The 23,878-nt window shown below is 40.1% G+C and overlaps 1 protein-coding gene across 2 annotated transcripts in view; it reads left to right on the top strand.

The window, feature by feature from the left end:
* Nucleotides 1-8,871: 8,871 nt before the first annotated feature.
* rhpn2 (rhophilin, Rho GTPase binding protein 2) overlaps nucleotides 8,872-23,878 on the top strand; it is a 32,702-nt gene continuing 17,695 nt past the window's right edge. For both annotated transcript variants that reach the window (XM_053419453.1, XM_053419448.1), the window contains exons 1-3: nucleotides 8,872-9,122; nucleotides 14,927-15,042; nucleotides 20,502-20,630. In XM_053419453.1, coding sequence (XP_053275428.1) covers nucleotides 9,057-9,122; nucleotides 14,927-15,042; nucleotides 20,502-20,630 — 311 coding nt within the window. In that variant the 5' untranslated portion in view covers nucleotides 8,872-9,056. The remainder of the gene's footprint in view (nucleotides 9,123-14,926; nucleotides 15,043-20,501; nucleotides 20,631-23,878) is intronic.

Raw genomic sequence — 23,878 nt, 5'->3', positions numbered from 1 at the left:
ACGGGCCCGTGATCTCCTGAGCCTCGTGTAAGCTTCCTTGTGTTTTGGTCCTCCTGTTCTTTTCTTTCCAGTTTGTCAACTCGAATCAGAATCAGAACAAGAATCAGGTTTATTGGCCAAGTAAGTTTGCACAAACAGGGAATTTGACTCGGTAAAGTGGCTCTCAGGTGCTTACACAGAATACACATCACAAAAACAAACATAACAAAACAAAACAAAGCAAAACAAAACAATACAAACAGTCCGAACAGTGCGACGGTCTAAGAAAAGAAGTGCAGGTTAGCATATTACAATTATCCAGTGAGGGTGAAGTAAGTAAACATAATTAATATATATTATATATAATATAATATAATTTCGGGAGTAACTGTTGGTTATTATAAGGATCCAGAGTTATTGCAAAGTGCCAGAGTGGGTTGGCTGTTCAGTAGTGAGACGGCGAGGGGGAAGAAACTGTTTTTGTGTTTATCTAGTTAAAGCCTCTTTTTATATTAAATTCTCTTTTTGTTAACTACCTCTGCTCCTGGGTCCATCAAATTCCACCAATCCTGACAGAAATAAAAGTATAATCTCCTATGAGAACTGATTGTGCACTTGATATTTTCCACTAATTACTTGTACCTGTTATGGTAAATGGTTTTGTATTTATATAGCGCTTTTCTAGTCTTGATGACCACTCAAAGCGCTTTACAGTACAGTTTTACATTCATCCATTCACACACACATTCTTACAGTGCATCTATTCGCAGCACTTTGTTATTCTATGGGGGGGCCACTCAGGGTTCAGCATCTTGCCGTAGGACACTTCAGTATGCAGATGGGTCAGACTGGGGATCGAACCGTTGACCTTCAGGTTGGAGGACGACCACTCTACCCCTCAGCCACAGCCGCCCTAGACTGTCTGAAAGCTCTATTGTTCTTTGAAATACAAGGAAACTATTTACATTAATTTGTTTTATATGTGCTCATGGGAGGAGCACCTGTAATTATGAATGTGCTGTCTCACAGCAGGAAGATTGTGGGTTTGGGTGCCAGGCCCTTTCTGTGTCCGGCTCACCTGTGTGGATGTTCTCCTGGTACTCTGGCTTCTTCGCACAGTCCAAACACATCCAGATTAGGTTAATCTGTGACTCAAATTTTTTCTCAATATCAAGTGGAAACCTACCATGACATCACCCATTTACTTTTAAACTGTCATTTTGAGGTCTTGAGTTTGGCATTTTGTCCAGCGTCATCTTTGTTCTTTGAAACCAGCAGTAACCATATTTGGAGGAGGGTGGAGCCTGACTGAAAACTTGAGGGCTCTCGACGCCCACCTTCACCGGCAACTTGAAACAATTTGAGGGTTTTTGCTGTCAATCACCCATTATCCATCCCCATATGCATTCAATGCTTTATCGTCTATTTTTCCCCAAGTGAGACCCTAGTATGGAAAATGAACCTGATGCAGAAAGGATTGGAAACTAGTTATTGAGAAAATAATCTCCATAGAAACTGACATAATTTAGAAAAAAGAATCGCCCTCTGATGATCATTTCAGAGATTACAGGTTTCAGGCACTTCACTTTTCGAGCCCTGTCCATATCCATTTTTATAGGTAGTATAATAAGTATCATTGCTAATGGATGGATCTTGTTAACATTTAGTAGTTAATTAAGAAACCATTAATCAACTAATTACTCAACCATAACCAAGAGACCTGTTCTTGTCCCAATCAGTGTGGATGTAAGAAAATGTTTTGAAGTTAGCAGTCTAGTCTCTTGCTTTGTGCGCAGCCCAGGAGTTGTCATCAGGTCTTGCTCAGTTTTCTTCCTCATACCATTAAGTCAAGGTTGTAATTATATACTCAGTGAACGTGCAATCACACAGACACAGGTACGCACAGAAACTCAGACAAGTATTGTATTGTCAACAATTTGGAGTCTGTGCAGTAGTGATCGGGAGTGGAGCAGCAGTATCGGGGTTCCGCCAATACACGCCCAGGACCAGTCTCAGTTAACAATTATCCCGTATTAGATAATAAAATAACTAATTTAATCAATTAATTGTTCATTAATCGTAATTGAGATAAAAGTTTAAAATAATCATGATATTGTAGTGAGAGAGAAACTGTTGTAGACAAAGCAGCAAAGTGATATTTTAAGCTCTGATCAGTGTGGAAAAATCATTTGCAGATTTTTGTGATAATTCAAAATAATTTCGACTTTGAGACCAAATGCAGGAAGTTGAGACAACATCAAACAAGAAAAGAAGAAAAGGAGGGAATGACTTACTGGTCTCTTCAGAAACGGAGTTGCTCAGACTCACAGGAATGCTTGCACTCTTCGCCTGCGGCAATATAATGTTTGGACGATGGAGGATAATCATTTGGTACATTAAAATTGTAAAAATGTTGAGTACTGAACCTAAAGTTAGTTGGTTGGTTGGAACAAATGTAAATATTGTCACAAAGACATGAACCTTTTAAGTGTGAAATTTACATTAATTACTTTGGGGATTCCTTGACTTTTTCTCTCGTGCCACCGTGAGGTTGACATTTGTAGTTTAGCATCAAACATCTCAATAACTATTGGGTTAGAATCTTAGTTTGAATTAGGTGCATCCAGTTTCTTTTCTAGTAATGTGTCTACAGCCAAAAACACAAACACACCCACACCACTTCATCTACAGCTTAAAGAGTTAAGGTGTCAAGTTGCGGGAGGCGATTGCTAACGAATGCACAATTAACTTGGAGAATGGCCTCCCTGTCCAAAAGGAGGCCCCAACAAAGAGAGGAGTTGCTTTGTTGGCGACAGGAAGGCAAGCTGAAACATTGGCTTCAGAGTGATGAAGGGAGGGGGCGAGGAAGAGGAGATGTAAAGGGGAACAGCCAAAATACTGTGGTGAAATGGGAGGAGTTGTGTTGTAGACAAAGACAACACAGCATCCAACAACTTTTGTCGAAGGAAAAAGAGGAGTAGGTGAGGAGGATAGTGGAAGAGGAGGACCAAGAGGGCAGGCAGAACATATGGATGAGCAGCAGAAAAAAATTTGTAGAGAATAATGACACAGGAGTTTGGAGACTGAGGCTGAGAATTAACTAAATGATTTGGGAGTTGATATGAAGCTTCGTCTTGCCTCAGAGACGTAGAAAGATGTCGATTGAAGTTATATGGCTGATCTCACCTGAGGAAAACCCATACCAGCTAAATTTCTAAAATCAATAACTGATAATAAGTTAATAAGATCTGTACCACCTTTAAGTATCATCTTCCTATTCAAGTACAATTCGTGGGGTCGTCCTCCAACAGAAGGTCCCAGCACATCCCTAAGTGTTCTTGGGCAAGATGCTGAACCCTGAATGGCCCCTAGTGTCGCTTTAGATAAAAGCGTCAACTAAATGACATAATGAAATGTAAATTTACCTTAAGATCACTTCTGAATATTTCAGCAAATAAATGTGGCTGTTCATTCAGCCATTGCAGTGGCTGTGACGAGATTACATTTCTTTTCTGACCAGTACTTTGAGAGATTGTCATGCAGTTAAAAATACAAATAGAAGATACAAATACTGGATGTAAAATAAGGACATCGTTACCAAGATCATTTTATTTGGGTTGTTAACACCTCTCACTTTCAGTTTTTTAATATGATGTCGGAATAAAGCATCTAAAGTTGAGTCATTCTCGTCACAGACACATGTTTGTTACTCTGAGAGAGAGAGAGAGAGAGAGAGAGAGAGAGAGAGAGAGAGAGAGAGAGAGAGAGAGAGAGAGAGAGAGAGAGAGAGAGAGAGAGATGTAAACAGGTCAACAGGGGGAAATGGAGACAGGAAGAAAGTCTGGGGACATCTGGTGGGCAGTTGAAATATGACAGATAACTGAGAGGCTATGAAACGTGACACTCAGTTCAAAATAATAGTTAATTACGTTCAACCTGTTGTCCACCAGACAATTTACTCCGTTTATCTTGGACTGCTTCACATGGGAGACACATCTGGCAAACCTCAACCGTCCTCACCATCACTGGTCAACAAATTATTGATTTAAGCACACAGAATATAATAATAATCAGGAGTCATTACCTATTGTTTAACCTAGTGTGGCTTTTATGTTATATACACCATTGTAACCATTATAACCAGTAGATGGTCTTTTAATCTTTAACAATGGGACGGCCATCGTCACCCTCTGTGATAGGTAAGGTGGATGGATCTTCAGTCATTTAGGTTTAAGGTGATCTTCTAAATTGCTCTGCACATCCACCCCAAAGTATCCAAATGTTTCTGGTTCTCTTTTCGCCTTGATAATATTATCATGGTGCTGCAGGCTCCAACAAATGTTCCTCCTTTGTCATTATCCATGGATTCAGTCTTGAGTTCAAATGCTTTGAGCTGTTCTAAACAGTATTTGTCCATTCACTATTATATATTTCTAAATTAATCCATATTTAAATCTGCAGATAGGTAACATGGTGTAGAAAAGTTACATTTTATTATTTTCTAGTGTACTCTGGCCTGGTTATATCATGTACTAAGATGCTTGTAAAATTTGTATAACTGGCAGATAAACTGATTAGTATGTACCAAGTTTTAAGTACAGAAAGGGTCGAGAAAGAAAAACAACAACAAAAAACAATGATGGAAAGGGAGACAGGAGGTTGGAAGGAATGGAAAGGGGGTCAAATGGGGGAAGGAGATGAGAGGGAAGCAAGTAATGAAGAAAGGGAGAGTCATTGAGAGAGGAAAGGTAGGAGAAAGGAAATGAGGAACAAAGGCAGGTAGAGAGAGACAGAAAGAAACAAAAGGGTTGGAATGAAGAAAAGGGGATGCTAAGAGAAAGGAAGGAGATGAGGCCGTGAACCCAACACCACTTTGCAGCCAAGGACAAACTATCACTCCCTCTCATTCTCTCTTTCATCCCGGAATTGATCTATTCTTACTGTAGAGCTTCTGGAGTGCCTGTTCAAATGGTTTGCAATACTGCCCTCACCACACATCATTTGTTAACAGGGAAACCAGAGTTCTTGCGGTTGTGGAGCAGAGCTGCATAGCAACCCCAGAGCACTTCCTGTTGGGTCGGGGGTTGAACGCCGGTGCCTGTTGTTCAGCGCCATACCCTCTCTGCCTTCAGAAAAGCAGCCGGGAAGCAGTTGACTTACAAACGGCTTTGTGTTGCGTTGTGAGGAGAAGAGAAATGAGCGGAAAAATAAAGTATTCTGTGTTCACTGCTCTCTGTAACAGGCAGGGACTTGTATATGATTGAACTAACATCTGTTTCTGATAGCCAACAATCATATTTTTTTTTTAAGAATGACGGTGTTGATCGCTAATCATTGATATCAAACTTGACTACATTTGAATTTGTATTGTTTGCATGAGCAATATCATCTCCTCAACTCTAAAATATAGACCATGCAGCCATGTTGGTGAAGGATGTCAACTTGTACATTTTCAGTAGCAAAACACTAAAACATTGAGTGGGAAATGTGTTTTTAATAAGAAGCATTTATTCTGTCAGGACCCGATGGGTTAACTCACATTAAAAGCATATGTTGTTCAGACATTAACTTTACATGTCAATCCATAATGTCTTTGACTGGACATATTGTCATACATGTGGACCTCTGTACATCTTCTGATAAAAACGTTAAAGGGGAACATTTGCTGTGATAGTGGCTGAACGCGAAAGCTCAGCAGACTTTAAGGCCTTATGTTAGTACAGCATTACAAGATCCAGTGACTTCACTTGAGTTTAATCATTCACAACCTGAGAGAACATCAATATTTGCTTCTATTCATCATTTTACAGCTGACATGTCAGCAAATAATTGTATTACAGCTCATTGAAGCTGCATTACATTTAGGAGTACGTTCATCTCGAAAACATGGGCCACAGCTTTCCGGGACCCCGTAGAGTTTTTAAGTAAGGTAAATAACATTAACTCTATTGACTACACATTTTCAGCACTATACTTCTTTCTGTTTTATTTGGGTTTTATATACTTTTATTTCTTTATCTTTTATGTGGCCAATGTCCTTTTAGTTGACTGCATTTCTTCTTGCCAAGAACTTTGTAACATTGTTATACTATACAAATAAAGTTATTAATAATAATAACCATATTTATAATAACATATTCTGTTATATATTTTTTCATGTTGTTTTTCCTGCACAAAAACATTAGACAAATATCTACAATGCCAAATTGTAGTAATTGCAGGTGATTTATTTCATTGGTGTGGCAGCTACAGCACCCTTGATATTTTCAGGTGGTTTTCTTGAGTGAAACTTGGTCATCCTTGTGGTTTCCTGTTGCACCTGCCATGGCAAGAAAAACATTTTGTCTTTTGAAACAAAGCCGGTCTTTGGCAGCGTCATACTGAGGGTCTGTAAATGTTACAAACACAAAGTCACATCACAGAGTTAGGACAGCTGTTATTGTTTATTCCATGCGTTACTGGAATCGGAAACTAAAAACGTGATGCGTTATCATGGAATCAAAAATGGAATTGGATTTTTTGTCAAGGGAAAGGATGATTGTAAATATAGTGATGATTTATTCCACACAGATAATCTAAACAGTAATTCAGCCTATCAAACAAATGTCTTAATATGTGTTATGGTTAAATGTTTGAAAAACAATCAGAAACAGGAAACAGTATTAACCTCTACCCCCATCTAGTGGTTGACATTATTTATTACAACAACCATCCTCCATCTCTATGACCACGTAAATGGTTTTTCACCCATTAAATATGTCGACAATACATTTTCAGTGAGTCCATTACTGAACAACTGTACTACTGGACCTTCGCATGAACGCAACCACAAGAGGCGTCCTAATCACAGATTCGGAAGCTCCTGCACTCTTTAAATTTAGTCACTTCCTTCCATTTTTCCAACTATCATGTTGATGTACAATATGTCAAATATATTTTCAAAAAACATTGTTGCTAGTCTCTTCTCTGACCTTGAACAAGAAGCGGTGAAACGCTGACTATCAAACATTTTGCTGACCAATGATGATACAAACTTTTTTTTCTTTGGCTGTTTTAGGCCAAACAGCAATGTAGACTGAAACTGAAGACAGGAAAGACAATGTGTCAGCTGCCTGAAGTGGATTAATGCCAAGTTTAAGTGTGAGCTGGTCACTAACATAACCAGCTTGACTGGTTCGACAGGGTGTTAACTTCTTTCCAGCTCTGTACTGTGACAAACACCCAAGTAGAGTGAATGGTCATTAACAACTTGATCTTACATCTTGTGCAGCTGTAATCTCTTGTGTCATAGCCCTGGATACAATTTGTATATATGTGAATGTTTTGCCTCAAGTGTACCTGCTTTGGGCTGACACGAAACACACACTAGTTCCAGTGAAAAAAAGAGACAGGAAATTGTTCAGCCACACAGATGTCAAATGAGGTTAAAAATAAACATGTTTCCGCTCTAAAAACCTTTGTCTATACTTCACATGCAGAAAGGTTACAGACAAAGAGAGATTAGCCTAGTTTATAGCCCAGAAACACCCCCAAACCATGGCTTCCCCTGTGATTAGTTGTTATCAATTATCCTCCCCTGACATTAATAACCACCTCGTCCACACAAAGGAATTTAACCTGCTTTCTAACTGGCAAAACCAGCCACAGACAAGCCGAAAGCGTCACTTGGTTCACCTCAGACACAAGTAGACTGACAAAGCTGAAGACACAAATGCTGTTGTTGTACCCTTGAGCTTAAATTCAAGTTAATTCAGGGGTAGATCCTCTCACTGGGACATCATAAATTGCCTTATTGCAGTGGCCAGGCAATCAAATAAAACTGTAGTTTATCGACCACCTGCTCTACATTATTATTACGTCAGTACTTTTTGTGGTGTTTGTGTTGATCTGTATGTGTATGTCTGCATCTTTCAGACTATCTTTCTCAAGCCCCATATGTGATGAGAAAAAAAAATGGACAGCAACATCAGATAGGCCCTGCTATTAACATGAAAACTGCTCATTGTAGATTTAAGATAACCTTGCTCCTTCTTAAAATACATTATTTTCACTTATTCTTATGCTTCATTCAAATGTGAAACTTTTGCAGATATTTTTTTACAACACGCTATCAACGCCAAGTGATTATAAATCTTAAAAGTGACATAAAATAGGGTATTAAGTTATCTATCTATCTATCTATCTATCTATCTATCTATCTATCTATCTATCTATCTATCCATCCATCCATCCATCCATCCATCCATCCATCCATCCATCCATCCATCCATCTATCTATCTATCTATCTATCTATCTATCTATCTATCTATCTCACTGGCTTCATGTGAAATGAAGTTAAGAAAATAGCAATATTAAGCAAAACAAATCTACTGCTATTAGTTCCTTTGTGAGTGGTTCAGTAACATTTGTATTTGATTGACTTCTTTATATATTGATATCCTATTAAGCTACATCAGACACTATAGATTGGTCAAGATATGTAGGTTTTTATTATTTTTATAGCTTCAGATAACTATTACCCTGTAGCCTCTATGTTTTCCTGTGGCTGAGTTCACTTAGATGTGATCACCACTTTGATGACTGATTATTTAATTGTTAATATAAATACAATATAAAGGAAACACCCTCTGGTCTTGAATCAGCCCAACCAGGCTGTTTTATTATAACAGTGATTTACTTTATTTGGCCTAACATGCTCGATGCTAACGTTAGCTTTTGCAGCTCAGTCTTTTGTTGTGACCAGTGTTGTTGAACAGTGTTGCTAGCAGTGTTAGCATGTAGCCTGTGGGTGGACGTGCCTGCCCGACTGACTCAGGTGGGAGTGTGCGGCCGTGAACGCACCATGCGCTGTGTCTATGCTGGGGGGGGGGGGGCGGAGTTAGCGGAGGAGCTGGTTCAGTGTGTGTGTGCGCAGCAGCAGCAGATTGACACACACAGTGTAGGATACTCACCTGGAGAAGAGGAGCAGCAGCGGCACCGCTCTGCCTTAAACTGATCTTACTTCACTTCGCTTGTGGTTCCAGCTGTTGTTCCTGCTGTTGTTCTTGTTCCCGCTGTGGTTCCTGCTGTCTTCAGGATGACGGACACGCTTTTACCGAACGGCCTGAAGGACGGCGGAGGAGACAGGAGCTACTTCAGAAAGGTGAGCGGACTCTCGTCTCTTCACTTTCCGACAAAAACCTTTCAAAGTGTCGCAGACAGGCCGACAACACATCTCCATTCGCACATAGAAGAACGAGGACTTCACCGGAACTTGCCGCGTCTGCTTGAACTTTTAGTTGAACTTGAATTATTCTCTTCTTCTCTCCAACATATACATTTATTAACATTTACTGAACTACCTCGTTATTTATCCCAAGGATGGAGCCAGTCCGTTGTTACGGTGTGAAACTACACATCAGGTGAAACCACAGTTATATTTGACACAATAAAACATTGCATTCATACAGAACACCACATACAATTTGTTAAATAATACATATTGAACGTTGTTTTAGGTATTGTATATACCTAATACTTTTAATATACCGGGGCATTTATATTGTCAATAATAATACACTTGCTTTTTAATATTTAATTAATATAATATATATTTTGTCAGTTATTAATTAATTGCTAATTTGATTCAAGATTGTAGCTCACCAAGCACATACTAAACTCCACTCAGGTGAACAGGAAATCATTAGAAAAGACAAACTAAAGACATAACAGCAAAATGATTATAATTTTTTATAAGTCACTTTTCTTAAATTTATTGTAACAAACATGGCAGCTCCTGATACAGTATGCCGTAGCAGTATGCCAAGCAGTATGCCAACAGCAGTAGCTGACGCTGTCAGCTACAGGTGTCTGTCTGTCTGTCTGTCTGTCTCTCTCTCTGTGTGTGTGTGTGTGTGTGTGTGTGTGTGTGTGTGTGTGTGTGTGTGTGTGTGTGTGTTGCACTCCTTGAATAGCCATATCTCCTGCTTTTGCTGATAGTTAGAGACACTAAAAGAGCAGTGACCAAACATCCCATAATTAACCTTTTCAGTTCCCTGGTTGTTGTCAGTGGTGTGAGAGTGATTAACAATCAACAAGTGGCCTGACTGATACTGCTGGTAAACTGAGGTCAGATTAACCTACCCCCATTTGTCAGACCTGTTTTGTGCTTACTGTTAAGCTGGTAAAAAAAATTAGGGAACCTTCTTGATGGTTGATCGTATCTTAGAGTTCCACACGGGAGATGCTCAGCATCTAAGAAAAAATAATTGGGTAATTCAGAAATGCTGAAATGCAAATGTTAGTGATATCCAAATTGGTACTCAGGAAAGGTGATTAATCTCCCTGTCTGTATTTGTGTTGAAGTTAAGACCTTTTCATTATGGAGATTAATTATATACGGTGACAGTCATCAGTGGAACAATCAGCATTCATGGCTCCACCAGCAGAGAAACCTCTCTAACCAGTTTCATGTTGACATGTTTCTGCGACTGTAATGTTTTCAGGAGCTTGTCTGTGAGAAAGACACTTGTCAGTGGCTGAGTGATTATCCAGTGTGTTTTTACTGAGCTCCCCGTCTGCCATGCAGTGGTCCATGTCTCATTCCTCAACATTTGTAACGGTGTCCTTAACTGGAGTGTTTTTATAGACAAGCTTGTTTTGATGGGTATCTGAACAGGGCCTTTGTGTTTTTCATCCCCCGAATCCCCCTCTGAACGCTGTCTGGATTTAGGTTCTGTGCTGCACTTCCTGTGTTTATAAAAAGGTCATTGGGATGCGTGTGGGACTGTGCCACTGGACCTGATGGAAGACTGGGGAGCTGGACGGCTAAACCTTCAATACTATTACATCCATGTTTTTCTGTCTTTCTCCATGGTCTTTGAGCCTCTCTATGTCTCAGTTAGGGAATCTTTCATTGCACAGCCCTCCTCCGTTTGCACGTTTGCTGATACCACAGAGTAATGAGTTCTGCCTTCTCATTGTGTCATGGTAAAGAGATTTGCAATTTGGAAACTTTTTGGTCAAATTTCAACTAAGCGGAGCCAAGAGGAGCTCTGCCGCCATTTATTCTGCCCCACTTTCTCTTGGCTGAAAATGAGTTTAATGAGTTACAAGGCCTCGCTGGGTTCGACCGATGCCCTAGGGAGCTGTTGTGGTTCGAGGCTTCCTTCCCAGCACATCCACTGTTTCACCTCTAGCTGGCTGATGTCTGAATGGACGGCTTCAGGATGGAAACATGGCACAACAGAAAGCTGATTCGGCATGTTTCTTCCCCTCATCCTCCTCGGCCAGTGAGAGCATTGACGTAACATCTGGCCCAAGGCCGTCTTCCAGCCAGACCACAGACACAAATTGACAACATGTGTCCTGGTGCACAAAGCTGAGGAGCTCCCTCGACTTGTAGACTCTGAGATTCCCTCACCAGGGTTTGTATTGGCAAAAACAAAGGAGAGATGCAGCTGTGATCCTATATTGTCTCTTACATTAATTCACTGAAATTACCTTTGTCTCTCATTGGACTGAGTGAAGCTGTCAATGGCTGGTTTCCAGTCCTAATCACCACTTGTATCAACCAACTATCCCAAGAGCCATTCCTCCACATGTTCTTTATGAAGCGGCCTCAGTTACACTACAGCAAATTATTTGCTGTTTGATGGATATGATAATGGACTGCACCGCCTTTGTGCTTTGCTCTAATTAAGAGTTCTGTTTGCTTGTAGAGAAAGGCTGCACTGTTTGAGCATGCCCACGTTATGAGAGGTTCAATTCCCTGAGTGGTTCTGTGGGTTAGGCAAGGCATTGGCAGGGCTGGCAGCCAGGTTTACGGGGTCAGTTCCCTGTGTGTTCCCTCAGACCAGGATGTCTAATATGTCTGTGCAGCAGTGACTAGAAACTTTACTTTCCAGCGATGATATATAAGGTAGACAAACTAAAAGTTGCAGGCTAAAAGAAAAATTATATTGAATACAATAACTAGAACATTCCCAATCGCCAACAGGTCCCTTAAATTCGCTTTTTCATTTAGATCCATGCATTATTCTTTGGGAGATTGATGAAAATATCAATATTTTTTCAATATCATAACTAGGATTGGTAATAGTGGAAAAGCTAGCAAGATCAGGCTAAACCCGCCGAAAACACACGAAGGCACACTGTCTGAAAACTGCTGGAAGACGACTTTTCGGCTCACTAATTTTTGACTATGGTCTCTGAAAACCCAGGCAGAGTGCACACAGGCAGGCAGGTCTGCTGGTGACAGACAGGTACGCCAGCCAATCATGAATGAAATGATGATGTGTTTATTACCATCCCGTTAGACCACGGACACCCATTTTATTTATTTTTTTCTCCATACAATGGGATTTATTGATAGCTGTCAGGAAGTAAAGAGGGTTTAAACAAATAGGATAAAAAAAAGTTTTTGAAAAACTTGACTTAACATTTAATGAAAGGGATTAAACATTCCAAGATCTGCCCCTCTGTCCAGATCCACGCTTAATTTAAAGCGGTCTTTCTTGACCCATGTCCAACCCTTTCTCCTATTTAGTTGTAAAGCTGTTTGGTAGTTGTAGCGTAATCCTGCTGATAAACAAACCAACGAGTGGTCAGGGGCAAAAACCTCGACACAATAGAAAGGGTCGTAATTTTTCTAACATAGCTCTTCTGATTTAAAGGTGTGATGTCAGACCATCAGGGTTGTTTTGATGAAAAGACAAATTGTAAAAGGTATTGAATGAGCGCCACAATATTTCTGGAATGTAATCACAGGCTGAAGTTTTATAAAGTCCTTGATATCAGGAATTGGAATCCTGTTGCCGCGGTTACTATCAACAGCAGGCCACTCCCTTGTTCTCTTAAACAAACATACACCCCATTTTTTATGTTACTGAGTGGTGACACGCTGCAGTACGTCCATGCCCTACCCTGTTGTGTACTAATTTCCTCACCCTGCCGTCATTCCAAGAATAGCTACCACTCTGTCCCGCCACACCATGTCCTAGGCGGGCCCTCAATACAGCTCAGTTGGTAATTACCGAGGCTTCTGTTTGTATTAATGGTTAATCATTACACTCTCAGTTGCTGAAATATTTGTAGAGGTCCACCCAGGTGATGATGCTCAGTGGTTGTAGAGGGAAATACACTGTAAACAAAACATTTGACCAATTAAATGTGACCCATGTTGCAACAGTTTGAACTCTCATGTTTATTTCAGTACAGGAGGTACTGTCAGGTTCCTCTGTCCTGTTCTGTATCTTACAGGGAGTTTCTTCCAGTGATATGATCCATATGTAACACTAAATGCATGTGGAAGGTGGAGGGGCACACAGGTGGTGCAGGGTAAAATACTGCGGTCTCATAGCGTCCCGGTTTCATAAACGTAAGAATTGTAAAAACTACGATATCTAACTCTGGTGTCCTGCCTCTCACGGGTCACGTAAACTGTGCGCGCGCCATGCGATCAAATCTCCTCTCGTGAGTCATGCTCCGTGTGCGTGCGCTTGTTTGTGTGTGCGAGCCATGTTACTCAACCTTAGTAACAACCTTTTTTCCACCAACGCCAAACAACTAATCAAGTGATAAATAAGGATATTGATTTTGAGCTATAACTATCATTATCATATGATGAGTGCATTTGAGTGTGGATACCTTTGGTATATATGTGTGGGAAGCCAGTGAGGAATCACTGTATATCATTGACAGAGCAGAAGTTGTGAGCGGATAAGAGGAGGTTGAGTGTGGTCTTCTTGATATCAGGTGACACCATGTGTAATGGAGCCAGGTGGCTCTCTGCGACCTCTCTACTTTGAACGCAGTAGGAGAAAAAGGTTTGAAAATTGGTGGGAAAAGACAAAGTTTGGACAGGTGTAAACATGATAAATTTTTTTATTTAATTAATTTACTCCCTGTTCAGTCAATGAAACCAATATTAAAAAAACACCCAAGTCTTTTTAAGTACCAGAGTGGTGACACCACTAGTTGGCTATTGTTTGAGCATTAGTCAGAAGCTTGACTTATGCTGATGTGTGTCTTACCTTGGCACAAAGGAAGGATGACATGCACTGTCATCTCTGACATCTGTATGATCAAACCAATATTCAGTGTATGTTTTAAGTTGAGAGCGGTGACCTCTGGCCCTGACGCTGCTCAGCAGTAACTGAAGCTGATTTTACTCCTGATATTAGATTTTAGTCTGATAAATCACGTTAATGAAAACGTTTTCCATGCTGATGAGGACAGTAAACTAACTGGTTTTACTGAGCTGACAGGTCTCCATACAGTATAGGCCACACCTCTGCTGTGTTGTTAGTCAGTCACTATGAATGTCTGAGGTCAGTTTATCTATGCTGCTGTGAGTGAGTGACAGTCTGTTGACTTAGGAAGGCTGGGACCTGGTGGTTAAAACAAGGACACTCAGTACAGCCAGATACAGGCCATTACATGTCCACACACAAACACACACATACACACAAATGTACTGTTAAAACAAGGGGGAAGATGAAGTAATAATAGTAAAACCTAAAAAAAATTAAATACTTTTCTAAAGAATCACAGGAATGTATACAGCAAATGTGAGTTTTAGCGCACATATCTAATAGTTATATTATCAACTATAATATAGTTTAAGGAACAATAAAAATAGATTCAAGAACATACAAATAATAGTTGACATTTTCTGAAGGTCATCTGTCACTGAGTTCATGACATTTTCAGATTTAAATTGATGAATTGCTAGATGCTCTGAATAAGAAGTAAGACTGGCTCAGTGGATCATAGTATCACTTGCCTGGGATTCCCCTGGAATAGAGATGGTGGCGCCCAATAGCTCACCTGGGCTCCTGGTGCATGGAGGCTTGAATCCTCCCGAAGCGGCCGCAGGTTCATTATAGGGCAGTTTTCTCGCTCACAACATTTCATTATGTTATTATTCTCTGCTGACCTGACTGTTCTTGTGTCTCCTCATCTCAGGGTTGTAACCCATGCGCCCAGACTGGACGAAGCAAACTGCAGAATAAGCGAGCCACTCTGAACCATGAGATCATCAAAGAGATGAGGATGAGGGCCGGAGCTGAGAACCTGCTGAAGTAAGCACAACATGAGCAATAAAAACACACATTGTACATACTGTGTATCTGATGGGTTTTTAAGTGGGAAGATGGAATCAGTCTGAAACATACAGAGAACAAAGTGCAGGATTGGTTCAGCTCATAACATAACATAACCTCACAACATAAATACACATATGCAAAGATGTGTAATTGCAGGAGTTACACAAGGGAAGGCCCACCATTCTAATTATATCTTTGCTCACATCATGTATAGTTGCGTCATTCATTTCTCCGAATTGCTTGGCAGGTAGATCACTTAGGTATATGGGACCCATTGTAAACTCTGCTCTGTTGATGTTGGGACAAGTCTAGCTTCTCTTCCGTCATCGTCGTGTTTATGAGTTGCCAGGAATTCATGGTGAGCCTTAAAACAACCAAACGTGGGCCGATGATAATAAATGATGGTAACACAAGGAGCAGTTCATGTATTCAAAGAGCTACTGAGAAATGTGACCTTAGAACAAAAATAGACATTTTCCTGGGCTTTAGTTTTTTATTAGAAGTCTCAAAGCAGTGATGCTTCCTATCAGGCCTTTTGAAATAGATCTGGCTGCTTTTTGTGATTTTACATTGGTTCTCTGTTTGGCTGTAGAGGTCTGAAGTCTGAAACCAAATGTGTCAGGGTTGTATGGATGAATTTGAGATTAGACGTCCCATCAGGTACAATGCAACAGGGAAATGTGAGCAACTCACCTGCTCAGTCACAGCCTCTGAACCCTTGTGCTTTGTGTCCAGTCATGTAAGGGACTTTTTTTCTACAACATAATTACACTCAACATCCTGATGACTAACACTTCATTTCTAGAATAGAAACTAAACAGCCTATTAAATATTTCTGTGGTGACACAAACAGTTTAATGTAGAATACATATCGTGATACTCAGAGTCACCTTTAAAACAAATATAGGTTTGGCTTTTAATACACTTTCATGTTTGTACAGTTTCTGTGTTTAAAAGCCTTTGATTGAGCTGGACCAATAATGCAGTGTTTACATTTAGTTTTAAACTTTTTTTCCTTTTACTTTATTGTTTTTACCTCTGTTGAGAAGAATAGGTTTTAGTCAAATTTCCATGAAACTTGGTGGAAGGAAGCGATGCTGATTAGTAAAGAATTCACAGCATTTTAGTTTTTCAACATATTTGTTGATTTTTTTAGACAATAATAAAACAAAATAAGGCATGTTTATGGAACAGATTTGTGTATGTGAAATGTATTGTTGTGTGAATGCCATAATAGTTATATTCTGTAGCCTTCAGCCTCCATTCTGTAGAATCTGCATTTGAGATAGTGTTAAATTAACTGGGTGTTATATTTTTGCTAAAGCAGGAGCACCTGCTGCACACTGAAGACTCTAATCTGTTTCTGACACTCTTTGGTCTGTCATTCGTTTTGTTGCTCTGATTGGTTGGAGCTCTACTCCTTTACTACTGAAAAAGCCCCTTGGACATTGAAAATGAATCGAGAAGCATTATCAAATGTGAATATGTCTGTTGACATCAGGCAAGGAGATTAGGAGATTGACTATGATTTTGTTGTAACACCACAAGAACCTGCTACACTGGAAAACAAACACGTCTCTCAGCTATTAGCTTCCTGGTGAGACCAAAATAGGAAGCAGGAAACATCCAGAGTTAAACGTCATCTTTTTATGGCTTATTATTGCAGTTAATTGTCTACTGGAAATCTACAGCACAATGTGTGGAAAAACTACAACCTCAGAAATGTCCAGAGTAAAATAAACTGGAGAGCAGCTCACTGACAGAGTGTCAACAGAGTTGGGAAATTATAAGCTTTGTAAAAGAAGTGTTTACTGCATGCTGGCTGAATTGAATTGCAGTTGATTATTATACTTCTATTTATGAAGGTGCACTTAGCGACGTAATGTTTCTATGAAAAAGTATCGTGGTATATTTAGTCACTGAGGCTGTAGCTTCCTGTCAAGAGAATCACTATAAGACAATCTCCTCAACTTGGCCCACTGGGATCTGGGATTACTGGTTCAATTCTTTGAATTTTTATGTTAAGATTAGTGTGTGTGTGTGTGTGCGTCTGTTCGGCCTGTCTAAGACTACAGTCAGCCTCAGGAACCTCCACATTCCTTCAGTCCTTCAGATAGTCTGCCCAGCCAAGGCCAGGGGCAAGTGGACTCTCTGTGTGTGTGTCTGTTTGTGTCTCTGTGTGTGTCTGTGTGCCAACACAGCTGCAGCCCAGACAACAGCCTGGGTGCATCTTTGAGTTTCAGGTATGCCCTCAGCTTTATTTTTAAGGCCTTGAATCATATATGGTTTGACTGTAGTTCTCCGATCTCCCAATCTTTGGTGTGTGTGTGAGTGTATGTGTGTGTTTGTGTCTATTGGTATGGCCACAACATGGTTGTCATTGGTACCTCTCTTATTTCAAAATCAGCCAGGATTGTCCCCTACTCATGTTAAAAGTAGTTTCTCAGCTTCCCAGGAGGAAAAAAAATCAAGAGATGACGTGTTAAATTATCTTCTAAGCTCTTTGCCAAAACTAAAACTGTGTGTTTGTGTGTGTGTTATTAAATACTGTGGGGACTGAATACACCCACAACCTACGGTCAAATCAGGGCCCCCATGGGTCCAGACTGCTTATGAGGGTTAAGACTTGGTTTGAGGCTTCAGGCTGCTATTTCTTAAGGGTTACACAGTTACACAGTGTGTGCATGTGTGCGTCTTCTCTCTGGTTCTGCATTCTTCTTTCTATCAGCAACAGGTGGAGTCAATCTGGTCTGACCAGTTCTCTTCTTTCTATTCTATTCTCCCCTCAGGTTGGTAGAGAGCAACCAAGGCCTTTATTGATACCAATTTATTCCGTTAACCATTTTTAGGGGTTTTAGAGTCTCAGAGATTGAGACCACACACTTTCATTAAAAAAAAGTGTGAAATAAGGTGATCTAATATATAATTTAGCAAAGTTCAAACCAAATGATTTTTTCTGTCTGGGTGGGTTTTAATCTGCCTGGACAGGCAACCCAACTAGAGCTGATGTATGGGAAATGCCAACACACTCCATCTCTATCCTGACGCCTTGTTGCAAGTCTCCCGAAGCATTTGAATCTGTTGTTTCAGACAATTTGGCAACTGGACCTTGTTCTGGATTCTCATCCTTAAAAAAGAGCTGCATATTTCAGCAAGAGCGAGATATACTGTACATCGTGCTTTAAAGGAATTCTAAAGCAATTTTAGTGTTGCGCTTACATGAAGTTAGAAGACACTTGTGAAATACAACCAGATGAACGGCCAAAACTTAAGCAGCACATGATGAGATATATTCTTTTTAGTCAAAAGCAGAGCAAGAAAGCCGAGCAGTGCTTGACCTGTTGAAGCTAAACGTTAGCATTTATTATCTCAGTGATATCTGTTGTTAGCGCCGATCCAAGATCCATGGTTTGTCCCATAAAGAATTTACTTGACCAAAACATAAAAAACTTTGAAGAATAGCTATATCTTGAGTGAAACCACACTTACTGGTTAACAGTCCTATTCCCACTCACTGCAGGATGATATTCAACAGGCTGTTATTGTTCACAGTTCACTCAGGGATTCAGACAATGGCTAGAAGAAAAGTGAAACCAATATGCTCACTGATAAAGTGAGCGCTATGTGCTGAAGTCATCTGTCAAAGTTTCACTGTTAAAACCTAAACCACACATCTTGTCCTGTTGGACATCAGTAGATAACAAACTCCTGTTCCAGGAGCCACTATAGTCATCAGACTGAGTCACTGCAAAGAGTCAATCTCTCTCTGACACGATTTAAGAGTTTTTGGACTTTTTGAGCTCATCATCTGTGACAGACCTAGTGGTTGTTTGACCGATTTTCTCCCTGCTTCACTTCTCATGATCTTATATCCTCAGTGGCAGCAGAGCAGGTTACATCAGCCTTCACACTCATGCAGGTTAAACTGGATGAACCAACACAGGCAGATTTACTCTGAAATACTCATTATAGACGCACTCAAAAACACTCACACACTGTTGGTCACCCAGCAACATCAGCAACAACAAAGGAGACAGATAACCCATAATGCAACATTCTATAAAGACTAGGTATGGTAGGCACTCTTTGAACTGGGAAGTGTGCAGTTTCATCAGGAACACCCCCAGTCCAATTTTCAAACTAGCTCCATCCAAGTTAAGCAGCTCTGGGTTGACATATTTTGTTTTGTATAGAAAAAACACATCTGGTTAAACCAATACTTTATCCAGTGATTCTTAATATATTCAACACAGGTTCCACCACAGTATGCAGATCTAGAACAGCTATGATGGCTTTAATAATTGTCTAATAATGACTAAACCCTTGTTTTCCATAAACTTCAGCAAAAAGCTGCGGGTGCTTCTTCACATTTCACCTCGTAAAAAACAACATCCTCTGTAATTACAGGGTAGAGGGAGAGAGAGAGCAATCAGGTGACAGAGAGACAGGCTGACAGGGGTGTGTGTACATTTGGGACCCATTAGTTATGAATGACAGATAATAGATGTAGGGTTTGACTGTAAACCAGCGATAAGGATATAGTCACACCACGAGCGGGGGGGGGGGGAGTGTGTGTGTGTGTGTGTGCTACCATGGATCCACTTGAATTACAGGTTGACTTCTCAGCAAGTGATATTGTATCATAAATTCTTCATTTCAAAGGAGTCCCCCCCCCCTCCCAGAGTGTCATGACATCCTTATCTCTGCTGTGCAGTGAATCCTAATCCCTTATCTGGGTTTCCTTATATATAGTCTGTGTGCACACACACACACACATAAACACACTCTCACACACACAGGGACAGATTTAGCACCATGTTCTTCTTCACCTTAACACAAAAATGTATATGTTGTGCTTTCGTTTCAGAAATTGTTCAGAATGAAATTGGACACAAATCAATCGCATGATCAATTCTTAAGGGATGTTGATTTTTTTAATGTTTGACCTGGTTAACTTAACTCCCAGAATGCTTTATTAAGAAACCATGCTAATGTGACCTTGAACTAAACCTACATGTGACAGGATTGTGGTTGTGTATATGACTTTGTACATTGACAGATATATCGGCCCTCTTGCCCACTTGCCTGTGTACTGCTGCATATACAGGGTGATCATATCAAGTTTATCATCTAATGGTAAAGTTTATTTGTACCGTGGGAATGAGCTGTTGAGCTACATTGCAGCTGTAGATCTTTGCTGTGAGCAGGAGAGTAAGTGATGTGCACAGCAGGGAACAGTGACGCAGGTCTGTGGTCCAGAATACCACTTGTTTTAATAATCAGAGGCAGGAAAGCTGGGTTGGCTCAGAGTGGATAATAACAAGGCTGATATTTCTTTTTTTCTGCCCTCTCTTTAACTGGAACATGTTCTGACCTTTTTTCTTTTTCTTTCTCTTTCTCTCCATCCCTATCTCTCCCACCTATCTTGTGAGCAGGGCCACATCTAATAACAAGGTTAAAGAGATGGTTTTGTTGGAGATGAGCTATGTGAACGCCAACCTGCAGCTTCTGATGGGACAGCTAGAAGAACTGAACAGCTCAGTGGAGGTCTACCAGAGCACCCAGTGAGTATAAACATGACTCTTTCTTCTTTGTACTAATTCTACTGTTTATACTCCTCCTATACAAGACACTGGCTCTTTTTCAAATTATCATCTAGTTAACAATTCAACAATTGTCTGTCTTTATGTGTATATCTTGCGAATTGCTCGGCTAATCATCTTTATACTTGGCATCTGTATTCTTTGTGGTCATGCAAAGTGCAGTGTTGAGTTTGGACTTGATTTGGATTTGTGGTATGGTCAAAATTCACTGTTGTGAAATTGAATGAAGAAGCGACAAGTGCATTTAGTCCATGGACAACTGGGACAAATGCTGGTCAAAATCACAGCTAGATCGCTTTGATTTATATATTTTTTTTAATTTATCGAACTGACACAGACAGTCACAGGTTTTTCAGGTGCTGAGCACGGCTACATGTTTCACAGAATTCCTTCCCCCTTTGGCGATTTGTCTTTAAAGAAAAAACACAGTGTTTGTTTTGTTGCTGTAATACTTTGTATCGAGTGGAATTACAGAGCTTTTTCTTTGCTTAACAGACCTCTGAAATAGCCGATATGCAAAATATTAAAAAATAACACCAGTTAAGTAAACCATTCAAACTTAAATATAAACTACAAAAGTGGTCAATAATAGAGACATTTAACTTTTTATTTCATGAAAAACATTAACTATAAAATCCTCAATGCAGATAAACCAGGTCATCCCACAGTTTTCTAACTTCACCCTGCACCATAGATGGTTTATGAAAAGCTCTGCTCACAATGTCCAGCACACAAACAATATAAAAATGACAGTATATTGTAGAACTGTTTGAGCAGGAGTCACTAATGACAAGGAATAATACGGAAGTAGCTCTGGAGCATTAACAAAGAAGAAGCAAACAGGCAGGTTTAGAACTGCACTTGTTAGATAACAATTATCATAAGTGAGAAACAAGAAGTGTTCTCTGAGAGTACATAGCACCTCCACTTAGCTGATGCCCTACCTTGCCATGTCAAAGCAGTCTGCAGGAATATTATTAATAATAATAATCAGTGTCTCAACCTTGACGCCCCCAAATACTGTATCCTGCTATTGATTTTCCAAACCTGTTGTGAGTGAGGACTGTTTTAAGTCATCAGTATTTATATAAGTACTCAGTCTGGAGATGTTACCCTCAGATTGCTATTAAAACAAAACCAATAGACAAAAAGACCATGTGTAAATTGGCATCCAACTTGAGACTGACTGCTCAAGTGCTTGATGACAGATGAACGGAGAAGAGAGGTGTAGGGAGAAAGAGGAAGACATACAGAATGACATGAACGTAAAGTGTGACTTAGTTGTTGTTGTTGAACTGGATCAGCAGGTTTTTTTTGACGCAACGCTCAGACCAAGAGCAGTGGAGCTGGATACGAATGAGATAAACATCTAGTTCAAGGCTTGTCAGCCTGACGACCGGGTGTGTTGAGGTGTGTGAGTGACGGTGATAGGTGCTGGTGTTTTCTGTTTTAGAGTTTATGGGGTGTGGTTGACACGTGTCAAGTTAAACACAAAGGACTTGATAACTGGTATATGGAAATAAAGTCATTTATAAAATGTCATCTGTATGCTGTAGATAACTCCTGCTTCCTCAAGAAAACCCATCAGGACAAAATAACCACATAGGTTTAAGTACATACTTTGTAACCATTGAGAGTACTTTGAAGACTTAAGTGGCATGGGCTCAATTTGATATGTAAACAAAGAAGAAAATAAGGGCAATTTTATATTCCCTTTGTGTAATGTATTGAAGATAAAAATCGTTGTATATTTTTGGGGTAAATTACGGCAAATACACTGAAATGGTGGTTCTGCTTGATTGAAGTAGCTCAGTACCTGCCTCCAGCTGGCTCTTTTTATCAAGAACACTTGAGGCCTCTGTAAGCCATCTGCCTGGACACACAGACACACACACACACAGACACACACACACACATCCATATGCCGAACACACTAATCCTGCTCCACACATTCACTTACGCACACATAAGGCAAAACCAAATACATTTACATGTACACCACAAGCCTGTGTACTCCAAATCCAGGAGGCACCAATACATATATGATACATATATACACTAACACACACACACAAACATATACAGTCTTCTGTAGTAAATGCCATGTTACCAATGGCAACAGATAACAACAGAGCAGTAAAGCAATGGGGCAGATATGGGGGGTTGTGTAGATTTGTGAAGGTTGCATTGTTGTGTGCTGGTAACTATGGTGATGGTTCTGAGGGTCATTGACAGAAATCCGACATGATTAGGTGTTTAGTATCAACCTGCTGCTGATCAGCCTGTTTGCTTGTAAAAATATCACCTTATAAAACCAAAAATGCCTACTCGTATTGGAGCTGCAAAAAGACCAGATTAGTTTGTTTGCCTCCTCGAGTCTCCAAGTCTGCATGGTTGCAATAAGACAGGACTTCTTGTGTTGGAAAAAAGAGGAATTTTAACCATATGTGTGAATATGGTGGAGTAAAGATTTTTCTGGATGCATTTTGTGTTTCACTATGTGACTGAACTGATGTCCTTACAGACAGGAACGTACAGTTTGTCTGATGTGAAGGGGTTTGGTGTCCAGCTTAAAGCAACAAGAAATATCCTCCTCCATCTCTTATCTTTTATAAATCAAGAAATACTGTACTGTGGTTGCATGCCTTCACCAACCAGTGCAGGATCAGCCTGTGTACATTTCCAGACTGGTATGAGGATGCTGTGACCATCCAATAAGTCCAAATTTAAAGGACTATCCGTCAGGCAGTTTTGAGATGTCATGTTTTGTGAGACCACTGTGACTTTGACCACCTACATCTAATCAGTTAATCTGAGAGTCCAAGTGGATGTATGTAGCATATTTGGAAGGATTATCTCAGGGCATTATTCAGATAAAGCGTTCACAAGGCACAAAATAGTGTTTTTAGGTCACAGTGACCTTGGCCTTTAACCCCCCAATGCTACTGAGGTCATCATTGAAGCCAAGTTGATGTTTGTGCACGATTTGATGAAATTCCCTGTTTCTGCTCCTGACATATCACCTTCATGTGGAGGCCTAATAGCTTTAGATATCAGCCACTAAGAAAAACCCTATTAGTTTACTAATAATGAACATCGTAGCAACATCATCAAGATCAAAAAGCTGCGTCTCTGTACAATCTCTTGGCCCAAATGTCCCCTGTCACATGAGACCATGGGGACTCGAGTGTGGGAACATTCAGCCTGTT

The sequence above is a fragment of the Pleuronectes platessa genome, chromosome 1 (genome assembly GCF_947347685.1).
Source record: "Pleuronectes platessa chromosome 1, fPlePla1.1, whole genome shotgun sequence".
Taxonomy (NCBI): Eukaryota; Metazoa; Chordata; class Actinopteri; order Pleuronectiformes; family Pleuronectidae; genus Pleuronectes; species Pleuronectes platessa.
The sequence above is the reverse complement of the archived record's forward strand: the minus strand, read 5'-3'. Positions and strand labels throughout refer to the sequence as shown.